Source organism: Trichechus manatus, unplaced genomic scaffold (assembly GCF_000243295.1).
Source record: "Trichechus manatus latirostris isolate Lorelei unplaced genomic scaffold, TriManLat1.0 scaffold00277, whole genome shotgun sequence".
Lineage (NCBI taxonomy): Eukaryota > Metazoa > Chordata > Mammalia > Sirenia > Trichechidae > Trichechus > Trichechus manatus.
In genome coordinates, this window is record NW_004444213.1 from 115,595 (window position 1) to 132,131 (window position 16,537).

The 16,537-nt window shown below is 47.4% G+C and overlaps 1 protein-coding gene across 1 annotated transcript in view; it reads right to left on the minus strand.

The window, feature by feature from the left end:
* Positions 1-16,320, minus strand: part of LOC101354053 (arf-GAP with GTPase, ANK repeat and PH domain-containing protein 1) — a gene marked incomplete at its 3' end in the record, with an annotated part of 110,129 nt that extends 93,809 nt beyond the window's left edge. Inside the window, exons 1-4 of the mRNA XM_023725016.1 lie at positions 16,236-16,320; positions 13,071-13,142; positions 11,501-11,559; positions 5,411-5,498 (exon numbers count right to left, since the gene is read on the minus strand). Coding sequence (XP_023580784.1) covers positions 5,411-5,498; positions 11,501-11,559; positions 13,071-13,142; positions 16,236-16,320 — 304 coding nt within the window. The remainder of the gene's footprint in view (positions 1-5,410; positions 5,499-11,500; positions 11,560-13,070; positions 13,143-16,235) is intronic.
* Between the last annotated feature and the right edge of the window lie 217 nt (positions 16,321-16,537).

Here is a 16,537-nt window from a genome sequence, read left to right on the forward strand (position 1 = left end):
TCTCTCTCTCCGTCTCTCTCTCTCCATCTCTCTCCCCATCTCTCTCTCTCTCCATCTCTCTCTCTCCATTTCTCTCTCTCCCCATCTCTCTCTCTCTCTCCATCTCTCTCTCTCTCTCCATCTCTCTGTCTGTCTCTTTCTCCATCGCTTTCTCTTTTTTTTTCTGTTTGAAGGGAGAGTTATCAACTAAAAAAGAAAAATGAGTGGTGGTCACGTGGGGTCCGTGGCAGGGGAGGGGCATACAAAGACTATTAAGGACATGAACACATGAGAAGAAATTCAAATCGTATGCCCAAAACATCACTGTCAACTCTAATCAGCAGCCATTAATAGGGTACTAACGGCAAATGAGCAATTTTCATCTGAGTCTCTTTACTGAGCGTGGATGACGGCCGTGAAATTGTTGTCGGGGGTGTGAAGGTCACATTTAAGTTACTCTAACGTTGTGAAGTTGTAGAAGTGCAACAGTCCTCTCCAAAGCACTGCCAGCCTGAAAACTGGGACTCAACTGCTCCTTCCAACACCAGGAAGTAACGGACGGCTTTGACAATTCTAATCCAGCTCCTGTTTAAACATTATATACACACTGTTGTTGCTGTTAGGTGCCGTCGAGTCAGCTCTGACTCACAGAGACCCCACGTATAACACAATGAAACACTGCCTGGTCCTGCGCCATACTCACAACAGTAAGTGATGTGTAATATTAATGATATTGTTCAATAATATCTGCATTCTGTTGGATCACCTTTCTTTGGAAGAGTAACGAATATGGATCTCCCCCAGTCGGTTGGCCAGGTACATAGTATATTATATATGTAATATATTCCACACATATATGTATTATCTATGTATACATACAAAGCACATGATTAAAAGGATACTTGCCTGTACATAAATTTTATTCTTTGGATCACTTCCATGGAATCACAGGCTGAGTTACCTACTTTTGCACTGTTAACTCGCTAATTAAAAAACAGAATATGAAATCCTTCCCTCATTTGAATTGCATCTTTAAAAATTACCTAAACCTTTGAATCAGCTCTCTTTGTTACAAGAGCAAAATATCAGCCTAAATGTACCACACAATTTACATACACCAGATGTTCTAAGAGATTAAGCTAAGATCTATATCTGATGAAAAGTACACTCAGACATGGCTCTGAAGATCAGCTTACATCAGAGATTTTTCTACCAAGAAAGAACTCTCTCCTGCAAGCGGGAAAGCCCTTCCCACCTTCCGGTGCTCAGCCATGCACATATCCCCACCACGGGTCAGAATAACACTAAAAGACAGCTACACGTGAATTAAAGCAGAACAGCCACACACAGGCATTAAGAGCGGGGAGGCTGCAGTGAGGTACGTAGACAAGTGGAGCAGAACAGCAAGATGCCCTTCATTCAAGGTAGCTTCCTGTGTGTGAGGAGTAACATGTGTCAGCCTGGCTAGCCTATGAGTCTCGGGGGTTTGGCAGACATTGGAATGGTTGCTCTTCTACAATGTAATATAATGTAATCACCTTCCATGATGTGATCTGACGTGAGCAGCCAATCAGTTGAAAGCAGAGTTTCCTTGGGGGTGTGGCCTGCCTCCAGTATACAGATGGATGTTCTGGCAAAACGCTCTCTCTCTCTCACTCTACCCTGTACTATTCTCATCATATGACCTCCAGTTCTTGAAACATAAACCTGCAGAAGTCTCCAGCCTGCCGCCTGACCTACAGATATGGGACTTGCCAGCCCTACAATTGTGTGAGCCATTGAAGAAGAAACTCTCTTTATATGTATATGTGTGTGTGTGTGTGTCTGTGTGTGTGTCTCCCTGGTTTTGCCCCTCTAGCGAATGCAGACTAAGACACTGTGTATGGCTGGAAGGCAGCTGGCAGTTATAAAGAAGACGAGGACCAGTTAGAAGGTAACAATCATGAGAAATGGAATGGTCACACAGCTCACTCACAAATCCAACCCCTTTCCACCTGGTGCTGACGAAATGTGCCACCAGCCGCACACTAACTGTGTGCCTAGCTGACTCGTCACGGGTGGGGCTAGGCTGCCCGCGTCATCTACCTTCTGTCCACCTGGAGATGAGTCCTGCCCCTCCCATACTCTCCAAGAACCTGGGTGAACCTGGGTGGCGGCACTAGACATTATATTCCAACCCCACATGTTTTATGTGAAGCTTCTCAGTTTAGAAGGCACGATCTGAACTTATTTCCCAGCTCTAGGACCTCTGACGATGAAAAAAAGGGTGGTGAGAGGGAAACAAGGTGCTGGCCCATTCATTTTCCTTCAGAAACAGCCAGTTAAGGTTCCCTTCCGGCTGCTATCCTGAGACTCACCCCTCCACGTGCACAGGAAGTGGAGGCCAGCTCCCCCGTCTCAGTAAGAGAGGCAAAGACAGGGACAGGTGGCCAGCTCCAGAAATCAGGATTCGCCAGGGGTAAGGATACCATGTTTGGCCCAATCAGTTAAGCACACGATTGCTAGCTGAAAAACTGCCGGTTCAAACCCATCCAGAGGTGCCTCAGAAGAAAGGCTTGGCAATCTGCTTCTGAAAGGTCACAGCTTTGAAAACCCTATGGGGCAGTTCTACCCTGCACACATGAGGTCACCATGAGTCAGAATCAACTCGATAGTAACTGATATAGGTTTTTTTTAAAGGGGCTTCCAAACACAGTCCTTTGGGTACTCCCAGAAACCCCTGGTGCACACCCGCTGGGTGTACATTGCTCTGAGCTCCCCATGTCCCCATGGAAAACATCACCTTCTACCTGGAGTCAAACGGTAAGAGGACAGCTGAGTGGGGGCGCTCTTGAAAGGTATGAGAAAAGATCATGGACGATCTTTCCCTTGGCCCAAGGGGCCCCACTGAGGAGGTAACAGACATTTCCACTTTGCTGATGAAGAATGGGATGTACTTTCACAGACTGTGCTCATGATTCTACTCTTTAAAATAACGTATTTTTAAGACCATGTGCGACACTACAAAATTTCAAGAGAGTAAAACATGTGACTTGAAAATCGGAGAAGCAAGGATATTCCTTGTAGTCTAGATCACCCTACCGGGAACACCTGTCTGTCAGCATGTCACACTGTGGGGGCTGCGTGTTGCTGTGATGCTGGAAGCCACGCCACCAGCATACCAGCAGGGCCACTCACGGTGGACAGTTTTCACTACAGCGTCCAGACCAAGACAGACTAGAAAAAAGGCCTGGAGCTCTATTACGAAAATCAGTCAATGGAAACCCATCACAACAGAACCCTGTCCAATACAGTGCTGGGAGATGAGTCTGATACAGGCTGGACGGCACTACGCAGTGGCCACAGGAGGGGACTCAAACACGCCAATGACCATCATGAAGAAGGCACAGGACCGGGCAACATTTCGTCCGTTCTACCCAAGGTGGCCATGAGTCGGAGCCAACTTGACGGCAACTAACAACTGGACACAAATTTACTTTTGATATGTGAACATTCAAGATAAATCCCTGTGTTAAAACACGAGGGCCCATTATGTCTTGCAAGGAGAGCACGGTCAAGCACACACAAGATGGGAGCAACCTGTGAGCCCTGGAAGGGAGGACAGAAAAGCCAGAAGGGCTCCCGGCATCAGACGCTGTTCCTGTACTCCCGCTAAGGTGCCAGTGGCTTGAGGACAACCAACACCAACCATCCGGCCCCAAATGGGAGAGAGAAAGTCCTGGGGGTTCCAGACTGGCCTCGTGGAGAGCTCAAGGGGCATGAAATCCAAAACCAAACCCACCGCCGTTGAGTCGATCCCGACTCACAGAGACCCTACAGGACAGAGTAGAAGCCCCATAGGGTTTCCAAGGAGCAGCTGGTAGATTCAAACTGCCAACCTTTTGGTTAGCAGCCAAGCTCTTAACCGCTTCGCCACCAGGGCCAAGGGGCGTGAAGGCAGATTTAAAGAGGTCATTCCACTTGCAGTCAAGTTAACCAGTCCTTCATTACTGACTTCACGCACGCTATACCATAGCTAGTCCTGGCATAACCAGAAAACCCAAGGAAAAAAAATCCCCAAAGACTCTCTAGGTGTGATTGAAGTGACTGTGGCTAAAATTCACTCTCAGACACAATGGAACAAACAACATCAGCACAACCCAGGGACAGACCCCCAGGGAGCAGTCAGACCCCAGGGAGGCGCTCCCCCTCCTTACCTCTCCAGATAATTTCATTTTCTATCATCCGTGTACATGTTTCATCGGCTAGCTATGCTTCTTACTTATTGCCACATACGAGTCTTCATTTCAACCTCCAAACTTCCCAAATCATTTTAGTATTGAAACTATAATCACACACCCTTTTTTTTTTTTTTAAACAACGTGATCACAAAACGTTTGCAGGAAATGGATGGCAGAGCCCCAAGCAAAGCTGGTCAAAGGACGCCATCCTTTTCCAAACGGTTACACGGTCTCCGGGAAGAGAGTTCAACACTGGAACAAGTGTTACAGGGAGCATGTGAAGCTACGGACAACTACTGCTAAAAAGACATCTAAGGGACAAAACAGGGTGGAATGGTGTTTAACTGAATTAAAAAAAAAAAAAAGATAAAATGAAACAGAACAGGAAGAGACACAGGACAAGGAGAGAAGGGAACGCTACAGTGTACAAGGTCGAGCCTCCTGCTTTCTCTTCTAAGGAAGACAAGTGTTACCATGAAGAAAACGTATAGTTACCTGCGTCCATATCTGCAAAGAATGGAACAGCCAGTGAGAAAAAGAAGGAACCAGAAATTCAGTGTCTCAGAGTTGGATTGAAAAAGGTTACACGGAGAGAAAATATAAACTTAGAAAACTTCTCGTGAAACACATCTTCACTAGGGGGCTACAGGAGCTAAACAGTTTCCTACCGTAACTGTCTTAATTTTACTTCAAGCAAAAAATAAAATACGGATATGTTAACTGAAGTCAAAGCCTCACGGCAAAAGAAAACCTCACTCCCATGCAAAATGATTATTAAATGTTTATAATAACTGTGTAAGGGGGGAAACATACTCGCAACGGATGGTGATGGCAACTGGAAAATCCGTTATCTAGAAAAATCTAGGACTATGTAACATTATGTAAAATTACGTATCAACTCAATATCCAGATCAGAGCAATGTTCCATCGATATTTAAAGGAGTTACACTGGATTAACGTTGGAAAGGACAAAACTGTGAGATAAGAAATAAATTCAACAGCATTTCATGGTTTCACTCTATTGCTCCAAATACCATAATCAATGTAATTGGTTTGCTAAAAACACTATGAAGAAGCAATGTACTTAGGATCTTTAAGGCTCTGTATTTTTTATTACTTTCTTGACATGTGACGTATCAAAATAATGATTTAGAATACGCTAAACAACAATTTTTTTGTTTAAGCTGGAAACTGCCTGCCACAGGGCATACCTTCGGGAGATTCCTCTTGGACATACGTGCCGGTCAGGTACCTGTGTACCAGGGCGGACTTGCCACTGGCCAAATTACCCACAATTCCCTGAAACAAAGGAATGAACAATCTTTCAGTATAATTAAACCACTCGAACTGGCAATCTGCAAATAAAAGGTTAAAATATAGTTGTTGTCAGCTGTGGTCGCATCGATTCCGACTCACGGTGATCCCATGTGTGTCAGGGTAGAACTCTGCTCCACAGGGTTTTCAATGGCTGATTATTTTCATAAGTAGATCACCAGGCCTTTCTTCTGAGGCCTTTCCTCTGCGTGGACTCAAACTTCCAATCTTTCAGCGAGCAGTCAAGTGCCTAACTGTTTGCACCACCCAGGGATCCTGAGATAGAAAACAACCCTAAGGAATCCTAAAATATATACAGCAAACTTAAAAATAATCACAAACAAGCACTGGCTGGATGGCCCAAAATGAGCTCATGAAATACTTCCGGTGGAATAAAAGGCATTCCAACACCCAGCTCTCACGTTCTCATCAGGGTCAACAGCTGCACGGTTGTCAACACCATATAAACACGGGTTGCGGCATTCATTCAGTTAACAACTGTGCTGTTGGCTACATCTGGAGAGGGCAGTCAGCCAGGACGCCTTCACTGTGTATCTCAGTAGTCTGAGCAAAGCACTAGGTTAACTTAAGAGTAGAACACAATGGCAGGACAGAAAATAGAGAGTCCTGTGGTGGTGCAAACGGTTAATGCGCTCAGCTGCTAGCTGAATGGTTGAGGGCTCATGTCCACCAAGAGGCACCTTGGAAGAAAGGCCTGGTGATCTACTCTAGAAAAATCAGCCACTGAAAACCCTATGGAGCAATTCTGCCCTGACACACATGGGGTTGCCAGCAGTCAGAATGGACTCAGAGGCAACTGGTTTTTGGTTTTTTGTTAAGAATAATGTGGGGTAATACATGTATTCTGGAGTATTCCATCATGAAAAGATGAATTTGGGGTTGGAATTTGGAGCCTAGTAGACCTTGTAGTCTCCAGCCACCCACCCTTTCCACACCAATCACTGAAACGCTCCCCCTACTCAGCAGTCAGCCTTTGGCTCAGATAGCACCTCCTCTGAGAAGCCTTCCTGGTACCCACAGTCTCAATGGGGTGTTTCTCATCAGCACCCCCTTAGGCCCCTGTTCCTTTGCCATCTTGTGACTTGTCACTTTATTCTGCAAACGTAAATATGTGGATCTCTGTCCAGCACTGCTAACTCCCCAAAGGACAAGGACTGTGTGTCTTATTGATCTCTGGCCATCTGTATCCGGGAGCAGCACCTGCCCCTGGCACACTCAACAACAGCAGGTGAATGAATGAATGAACGAATGACAGCTTTGAATGCTAACAAGTATTAATGAGATGCTTTATTACTTCTGCTCAAAGCAAGACTCTGCAATGGTGCCTAAACAAAGTCGTTTCGCCTCCTAATTTGACTCATGTCTTCTGGTTACCTTGGGCCTCTATGATCTGAGAATCTCTGCCAATTAATTATGCTTTTGCTCCAGGGCACCTGCTGTTTGTCGGCTTCATGCTGCGAAAATCCCAAACAGTAGGCCACAGAATTGAATTTTTAATTAACACGAGAGCTGCTCGTTCCTGAGGATAAAAATGCTCAAAATCAACCATTTTTCAGTCTGTGCTTCACTACTTGGCAAAATTCCTTCCCTCTACGTGGAAGCCATTGTGCAAAGAGTTAGGATTAACCCTCAGAAGGAAGAAATCAATCAACACTGCGGGGGGCGGGGGGGGGGCGGGAAGGTACTTTCTTTGGCTGGAATGGCTGGCTCACAGACCACCTCGTATTGGGGCAGAATTTTAATCTGAAACACTGGCAGAAACCAACACCTGAGCGTGTGAGGAGGAAATGAAATACACGCGGCAAATGCTCTTTAAGCTGTAAAGCTCCACGGGAACCCAAGGACCTGTTCCTGGATGCAAACCGGAGCGCGGACTCAGGCCTGCTGGTCAAAAGGCTCTGTGGGTGTAAATGAGGTAACACAGCTGAAAGGGTTCTGAGCATTCAAAAGAGCTAGTATTTTAGGGTGGCAGCAGGTCCTCAGAGTTCCTGGGAGGTGCAAACAGTTAACGCACTTGGCTGCTAACCAAAAGGTTGGAGGTTTGAGTTCACCCACAGGTGCTTCGGAAGAAAGGCCTGGCGATCTGCTTCCAAAAAAATCAGCCAATGAAAACCCTATGGAGCACAGTTCTACCCTGACACACGGGGTCGCCATGAGGCAGAGTCAACTCGAGGGCAACCAGCAGTTTAGTGGTGGTGGTAGTGGTCCAGCTGTAGTCGTACAGTAGGAGGAGGGGGGTAGGAGTAGTGGTGTAGTAGGAACAGGAGTACTGTAGTCAGAGGAGGAAGAGAATGAGGAACACTGCTGGAAGAGGAGGGGAGTGGTAGTAGTGCTGCAGGAGTAATAGGAGGAATAGAGTGGGAGTAGGAATAGTAGTAGGACGAGGAGGAGCATAGTAGTAGGAAGAGGAGGAGAAAGAGGAGTGTCACAGTAGTAATGCTGTAGTAGTAACAGAAGGAATACAGTAGGAGTAGGATTAGTATAGGAGTAGGAGGAAGAGAAGGAGAACGAGGAGTAATATAGGAGGAAGAAGAATCGACATAGTAGTGGCAGCAGTAATAGTAGTACAGTAGGAGTAGGAGGAAGAGTAGTACTAGCAGTATAGCAGGAGCAGGAGGAAGAGTACTAACATCAGGGAGGAGGAGTAGGTGTGGGTAGGCACCAGCATCACCAGCATCTCCTGTGCCATCCCATGAACGGTCGCGGCCCGTGCTTGGCATGCTCACGTGGCAAGAGGAAGCGAGCACAGGGCTGACTTTTAACGACTTCTCCATTACCCACACTTCACCGCTCACCTGCTCACCACGTGGTGTGCTCAAACGGAAATCAAGGCTTTTGGTAAAAATCCCAATTGCAGGTTCCATGAGAACACAGAAGTAGGGTATCACACGTTTTTGACTAAAGCTCCCCTCAACAGGCAAGAGGCTGAAGGCGTATTTATTTACTCTCCCCACCCCGACGTAAGCCCTAAGCACATGCTGCTTCACCCACTTTTGTGGCGAGCAGAGCTAGGCCACATTCCAGAACAACAGATAAGCAATCGGCCATTGATTATCTAGCCACAACACAACTTCAGAAAACATAAGACATGGTACCACCACTCTTGGCAAGAAAGCAAACACTGAATTCTTTTCTCTGACACATTCCAAGAGATTTATTGCAAAATATGACATAAAGAATCCATTTGAGGTTTGCTATTACATCACTTGGTTGCTGCCGTTTGGGAAGCGGGGGCCTGGGTTCCTAAGACGCTGACCTAAAGGACCACCTGGCTCGGGATGTCACACTCGGGCAGGAAACAATCGCAGCCCTGTGACCGCACAGAGACTGCCCTGCAGGACAAAGGAGCACTTTCTCTGGATACTGAAGGCTCCTTAGCATAGAAGGGATCTGCTGAGGGTGGGGGCAGCTACTTCCACAACAGGGGGGCACGGGGCTCTCGTAGAACCTGCGTCCCTGCTGGGGTCCTGCCCGTCCACGCACAGGTCAGGGAACTAACATCCCCAGAGCTCAGAACCCTCAACTTCATCCGTGAGACAGAGAATCAGCTCAGGGAATTTGAGCAAACTGGAAGACGGTTGTTTGGGGAGCCCGAATCCAGCTGCCGCCTGCACCTCTGGGCAGTTATCCAGAAAATTACAGGGTGCTGGAAATGCCACCAGCAAACACGTTTTTGGTAGTAAGCATCCTCGATTGTGGGCCTGTATGAAAATGTGGGTCACTAGAGGGCCCTCCAGGTGTGACACCTTTAGGTGCCAGACCTGGGACTAAATCACATGGTTATGTACTAAGGAACGGCGGCCAACTTGGTAATGGCCAGTCTGTAGCTACTGGCACCCAGTGGCCACTAGCCACACGTGGCTGTTTCCATTTAAATGAACTAAACGTACATAAAATCTTAATACTCAGCCCCACCAGTCCTACTAGCCCCATTTCAAGTGCTCAGTAGCCACGTGTGGCTAGTGGTTACCATGTTGGACAGTTTCGATGTACAACATTTCCTTCACTGTGGCAACTTCTATGGGGCAGTGCTGACCTAGAAGCATAAACTCTGGGTTCTAACCCAGCTCTGCCAGTTATTAATCGCTGGTCCTTGGGCAAGTTCTGAATGTCTCTGGGCCTCAGTTTCCCCATCTGTGCAATGGGGTAGCTGTCAGCATTCAAAGAGATAACCCTGTGAAGGCACAGAGCAAGCGCTTTCTAAGCCTCATCACCATCATTAAAAACTCTTGCCACTGCTTTCGTCTGATCACAGAAGCTGAATGGCACTTGGGTTGTCCTAACAGGGCATATCTGAAACTGCCTAAACTTGGTTAAAAAAAAAAACCTCCCTGTAACAACACTGCCAACGTCACGTCATTCACTCAATGGCCATTTCCTGAATGCCTTCTGTGGGATGAATGCTGTGCTGGGCAGAGTGGTTACAAAACACACAACAGACAGAAAGATGGGGCAGCTTCGAGGCCAGTCTCGCGGAACCCTTGGGCTTCCGAAACGGGTGCTGTGACTGGCAGGGCCTTTGTCTTCCACGAGGAAGAAAACCATTGGCAGGTGCTGCGGGACCAGGTGAGAGCTCATGGGGAGGGACGGGGAGGGAACCAGGAAGGAAATGAGCCCAGAAGACAACAGCCAGGAATAGCTCAGAGGAGGACATGGCTTACTGGGACGGACAGGAGACTTGGGAGCACGGCCTTCCCAGATTTCAAGGTGCCTCCACACACGCCTTCCTTCATTTAAGTTTAAAGGCACGCATGCGTCCTGGTTTCAGAAGTCATACATGCCTTCTTCAGAGAGCTGAAGGAGGCCCGGGTGATCGGTGTTCTCATCTCAAAAGTGAGAAAACTGAAGGGTCCCGGCCCCACCCCGTGTCCCTTCCTCTGAGCCCCCACTGATGTGGGGCTATTGGGAAGGAGTCGCCCCGGGCCTCTGGGGCTCCAGCTGGGTTGCTGGGGAGCAGAAGGTGGGTGCTGTGAACAGAAGCACAGACCTAGGGAGAGACAGCAAATGTGCAGCAAGAAACAGGGCTTGGTCTGGGTGTGCTGAAGGTGACGGGCCCACGAGAATTCCACAGGTCCACACTGCAGCTGCTTAGCATCAGGAGTCTCCTGCACAGCAAGCATTTATCTGATTCATTTTATAGTCAGAGTCCCTCACTTGAGAACTTTAAACACACACATACATACCTAAGTATGTATGTGTTTATATATGGGTGTATATATGTGTATATATTTGTATACACATAAATATGTATTATATGTGTATATGTGTGTATGCATGTGTCCCAGATACCACATATTTCATGATAAATAATATGCTTTTTTAAAAGGTACATTTGATCTGTCCCTTCCTCCCAACCTAAGGTGGGGGCCATGCAGTGGGGAGGGGGCCAAAGGTGTAGCTGCAAAAGACTCATCATTTTTTACATAAGTCAGTTTTAAGCTTTAAATAATCCAATTGAAAGGGTATTTAAAAGTCTATAACAAAAGGAAAATTCTTCTTTAACGTTATGCTAATACTTTGTAATATGGTAAATAGTCAGTTATATTTATTTTTTTTAAATGATGAAGATGAAAGCTTGACGCCTCATTACATAAACCTCTCATGATATCATGCAAAGCACAAATAAACCCAGTTTGTGTGTGTGTGTGCGTGAAAGAGAGATGGCGGGAGTGACAGACAGACAGACACAGGGAGAACGTACAAGAACACATAACTCTTTCCCTGTGCTCACAAGCCCACTCCAGTTTTGTGATCATCACAGTGTCACGCAGCTCCCCAGACTCAAGCTGTCAGCTAACACCTGGTCCTTCCCAGCAATGCATCACAGAGACATGCCCCGTCTGGGCCTGAGAGATGATCAGGTTCTCTCAGATGTGCTCACAGTCCAATCCCACCTCTGACACCAACCCCATGCCCTTCCTGTGGGTGAAGAATGACAACCACCAAGGCCCAAAGGAACCACTCACCACTTTGAGCTCTGGGACAGATCGGCTTAACGTCCATTCCTGGCTGTTCACAAAGGCATCTGTAAAACAGGGCAAAAGCAAAGGTAAACGCTATGATCTGCTTAAGGGCCAAGTCCAAACGCCCCCACCTGCCATTTTTTAAACTAGAATGACATCAAAGACTGTCCAACCTCCTCCGGCCACTCTCACCCCAGGGAAGTTCCGTGATGGTCAAAGCCCACCCAGCTGAGCCCCCTGCCGATCGGGTAGTCAGATTCCAAGTCTGGGGTCTGCCTTCTGAGAAGTGAGGTACCACCGTCTGACGGCTTTAAAATGCCTCTGTCACTTTAACTTTCCCTTTGCAAACCGCTCCCAGCCCAGCACATCAGGCTATCACAGGCATATCGTAAAACCCTTCTGGTTCTACAACTTCTCAAGTGCAGACGTGTTTAAGGAGGCTGTTGCTCAACTGATCCGACAGCCAATCAATCAACTTTTTTCTTTTTTTTTAAGTTAACAGTGTTCATTTCTGGATGGTGGGAATACGATTTCTTTTTATTTTCTTCTTTATAGTTTTCTGCATTGCCCAAGTTACTTTTTCTTTTTATTGTGGTGAAAAAATATATAACAGAAGACTTGCTAAAACAGCAATTTTTACATGTATAATTCAGTGACATTGATTATATTCATCACATTATACAACCCCTGTTGTTGTCAGCTGCCGTTGAGTCAATTCTGACTCGTGGAGACCTCATGGGAGCACAGCAGAACTGCTCCAGAAGGTTTTCAAGGCTGCGACCTTTCGGAACCTTGGTGGGTTCGAACTGCCAACCTTTCAGCTAGCAGTCGAGTGCTGAACCATCTGTACCACCCAGGGACCACTGTACAACCAGGAACACTATGCTTTTGCACATTATTCCACCACCTTTAACAGAAACTGAGTACCCCCCTCAATCTGGTAACTTTTGATCTCCCTATCCTGAAATCCCACAAATTAAGTATGATAGGTAGTGACTGGGTTCTCACAATCTGAAAGATAACAATACAAGCAACAGTCAACAGCTTAGAAGACTTTGTGCCAGAGCTTTGATCCCCATGTACATACTCAACACTGAACTTCACCCAGGACTAAGGCTAGATCAGAAAGATGAGCAGCCCCCACCCAGCCCCTCACAAGGGGTCCTACCCTCCACCCAGTTAGCACGGCTAGCACACATGCAAAGGCCATCTCTGCCTCTCAGGCCCATGCATGCAGGTCGCAGGGACCCACCAGCCACAGATGACCCAAAACACCCGGCTTTACATACCACCTGATTGTCCAGGGCCCCCTATGCCAATCCTTGCCATAAGTGAGACCCCCACAAAGGCACACGCGATATGTATCATGACCACCAAGCAGCTCAGCCGAGGCAGAAAGAGTGAGCTGGTGAAGAACGCGTCCACTGGTCCAGCCAGAGCCGAGCTCAGAGCGAACACGCCTCCTTCAAAACGCACCGCACTTTCTGTAGATGTTCCTCAAGTTTTGAAATGTCTTATGTCCAAGAGACAAAGTGATGCACACAACACCTAATGCATCAAGGAAGGTCATCACTTTCAAGCAGATGCGTGCTACTCAGGTCCAGTGGGGGAGGAACGGAGGCCAGCGGCTGGAGCTCGCACTCCACTGCGGGGGAGATGCAGGAGGCAGTGCCACGGACGCCAGGCCACCGGGTGAGAAAACAAGGACGATGGCCACGTACCACACCAGGGGCCGCGAACCCCAGTGACTGGGGAGAGGCCTACGCTTGCTTGGGAGGTGGGATGCCCCAGACTTTTCGCGCTTCAGGGAAAGAAGGGGCGATGAATTCAGAGGAGGCCTTAGGAGAAACTGGAGAAGTCTCAAGGCATTGGTGCTGAAGGACATTTGGGGACATGAATGCCTGGTCGGCTGGCAGAACAGACGGGCAGAGTCTCACCTGCAGGGGTTACCATTCTTGGTCATCTAGTGCTGCTATAACAGAAATACCACAGTGGATGGCTTTAACAAACAGAAGTTTATTCTCTCACAGTCTAGGGGGCTAGAAGTCCGAATTCAGGGCAACAGCTCCAGGGGGAGGCTTTCTCTCTCTGTCAGCTCTAGGGGAAGGTTCTTGTCATCAATCGTCCCCTGGTCTAGGAGCTTCTCAGTGCAGGGACCCGGCTCCAAAGGACACGCTCTGCTCCTGGCACTATTTATGAGGTCCCCCTGTCTCTCTGCTCGTTACTTTCTTTTATATCTCAAAAGAGACTGACTCAAGATACAACCTAATCCCGGAGATTGAATCCTGCCTCATTAACATAACTGCCTCTAACATCATAGAGGTTAGGATTTATAACACATAGGATGATCACATCAGATCACAAAATGGTGGACAACCACACAATACTGGGAATCATGGCCTAGCCAAGTTGACACATTTTTAGGGGACACAATTCAATCCACAACAGAAGGTGTTTGTAACGGAAAGATCAGGAGAGATCTGAGGACACTGCCAGGCAGAGCGACTTCTCCCCAGCACTGCCCTCAGACAGCCAGTACAAACAGACTTCCACACACCACCTGCCGCTCCCTCCACTAAAACAGCCCCATTGGGGGCTACATTTTGTGGGGTACACTCAAACACCCACTCTTTCGTCAGTCCAGCCACCCTCCCCACCCCAACATGCTGCAGGTAACAGGTGGACCATGTAAGCACAGGTGCTCAGGAAGTGTTAACTAACAGCAGCGTTACTGATGAAATCGTTCAACACTTCCTCTCGGTCATCACGGAGCTCTCTCAGCACAGCGGAGGTGAGGCCATGGAGGATCCGTGGGTGGGCTGGCCCAGTGAAGTCAGACACGTACAAGGACAAGGGTGCATCCAGGGACGGAACGCACGCCTATCAATGCCCAGCTGCCCAGAAAGTCACAACAAGGCTGTCCTTTTAACAAACCCCAACACGGGGTACGTAAATGTGGACGTATCCGTACAATGAATTACGAAGCAGTTGATAAAAGGATTGATGCCTCCAGGTACTGAAGGAGAACCCAAGCTATATGAAGTAAGAAAAACAAGGTAACCAAAACCAGCTGCCGTCGAGTCAACTACAAGTCATGGCAACCACCCAGTATGTGTCAGCGTAGAACTGCTCCACAGGGTTTTCAGTAGCTGATCTTTCAGAAGCAGATCACCAGGTCTTTCTTCCTAGGCACCTCTGGGTGGGTTCGAACCACAAACCGTTAGTAGCCCACCGCTTAATCCTTTGCGCCACCCAGGGACTCCAAAAGCAAGGTGCAAGACAGTAATGTCCAGGAGCCAAACAACTGTATGTTTCAAAAAGTGGGGGGGAGGGGGGCCCTATAAAATATACACACACGCTGCCAAGGCCAAGAATGTTTCTGGTAGGATAACCACTAAAGGTTGCTGATTTAGGGTTAGGGGGCCATGCAGCTGACAGCCAAAGGTAATGAAGAGACTTTCTTTCCATTGTGACCTTTTGGTACCTTTTACATTTTATGCCATTTGACCTGTTAAAAAATAAGAGTTTTTTTTTTGTTTTTTTTTTTGTTAAATGAACCTTAATAGGAAAATAAACGGTATGGTGTGAATCAAATAAGCTCAGTTCATTAACGCACTGCTGACTTTTAAACACAGACCACCATCTGATGAAGCTATCACCACAAATATTGAATATTTGTTACAAATTAAGCCAGGGTCCGTTACACAAAAAATGCATGATTACATAAACAGTGCAACAATATGCAGGGCCTTTTGTATTTATACCCTCACCAGGATGACATATGTTTGTATTTCTGGCCACCAGAGAAATAAACTAAATGATAAACTCAACTGGCAGAAATGTACCTTTTATTAAAAACATCAAATTTTCCAAATATTTGATCATCTCCATCAACGTCCAATCAGAGCAAAATGCTGCCTCAAGAAAAACAAACAAACAAAAAAAAACCAAACCCATTGCCGTCAAGTCGATTCCGACTCATAGTGACCCTACAGGACAGAGCAGAATTGCCCCAGAGGGTTTCCAAGGAGTGACTGGTAGATTCAAACTGCTGACCTTTTGGTTAGCAGCCAAGCTCTTAACCACTGCACCATCAGGGCTCCAAATGAAAAATAATGTAAGATTTAGCAAAAGACTTGCATACGAGAATATTCCTCTATCAAGACCTTTCCGTGGGCTGGATACTATGCTAAAGGGGAAGGTTACATACAAGATGAGATGGATCTTCACCTGAGTCTCAAGCGAGAGGGAGGGGAACGTGGGGAGAACCGGGCTACTCGCCCTAAACCCCACTGCCATGGAGTTGATTCTGAGTCATACCTACTCTATAGGACAGAGGAGAGCTGCCCTATAGTGTTTCCAATGCTGTAATGTTTACGGGAGCAGACTGCCACATCTTTCTCCCACAGAGCAGCTGGTGGGTTTGAACTGCCGACCCCTCAGTTAGCAGCTGAGCACTCAACCACTGCACCACCAGGGCTCCTTCTAGTTGCCGTATTTCAATTAAATTCCATGCTGCAGCAACACCTGAAGGATGGACACACTTGAGATATGTGCCTGGGTGTGTCCAGGGCGGGGTGTGTGCGTGGGTGCGTGCGTGTGTGTGCGTTCATGCATGCGTACACACTGTGCCCACCCAATTCCCCCACACGGAGGAGAACGACACTAAGAAAGTCAACCCCCCGTCCTGGCTTCAGTGACACCGAATTTGCCTTTAAAACAAAGCAAGGCCCGTCACGCTGGCTGGTGGCTTTGTACCTGCCAAGAGAACCGTGGCTTCTCAAGCTGCGGTCACGGCGGGCCAGCAAGGCCACGGGCGGCATGGCGTCATGGGTGATTCCCAACACTGCTTAGGAAAAGAAGATGTTGCACCACTGCTTCCCAGTAACATGCTCCCATTCCAAACTTACACTTCATCATTTAGATCATAAAATTAAAAGAAACTCTTTAAGAACTCCACGATGGGGAACATGCAGTACTACACAGCCCTTCTGGGTGGTACAAATGGTTAAGCACTCAGCTGCTAACCAACAGGTTGAT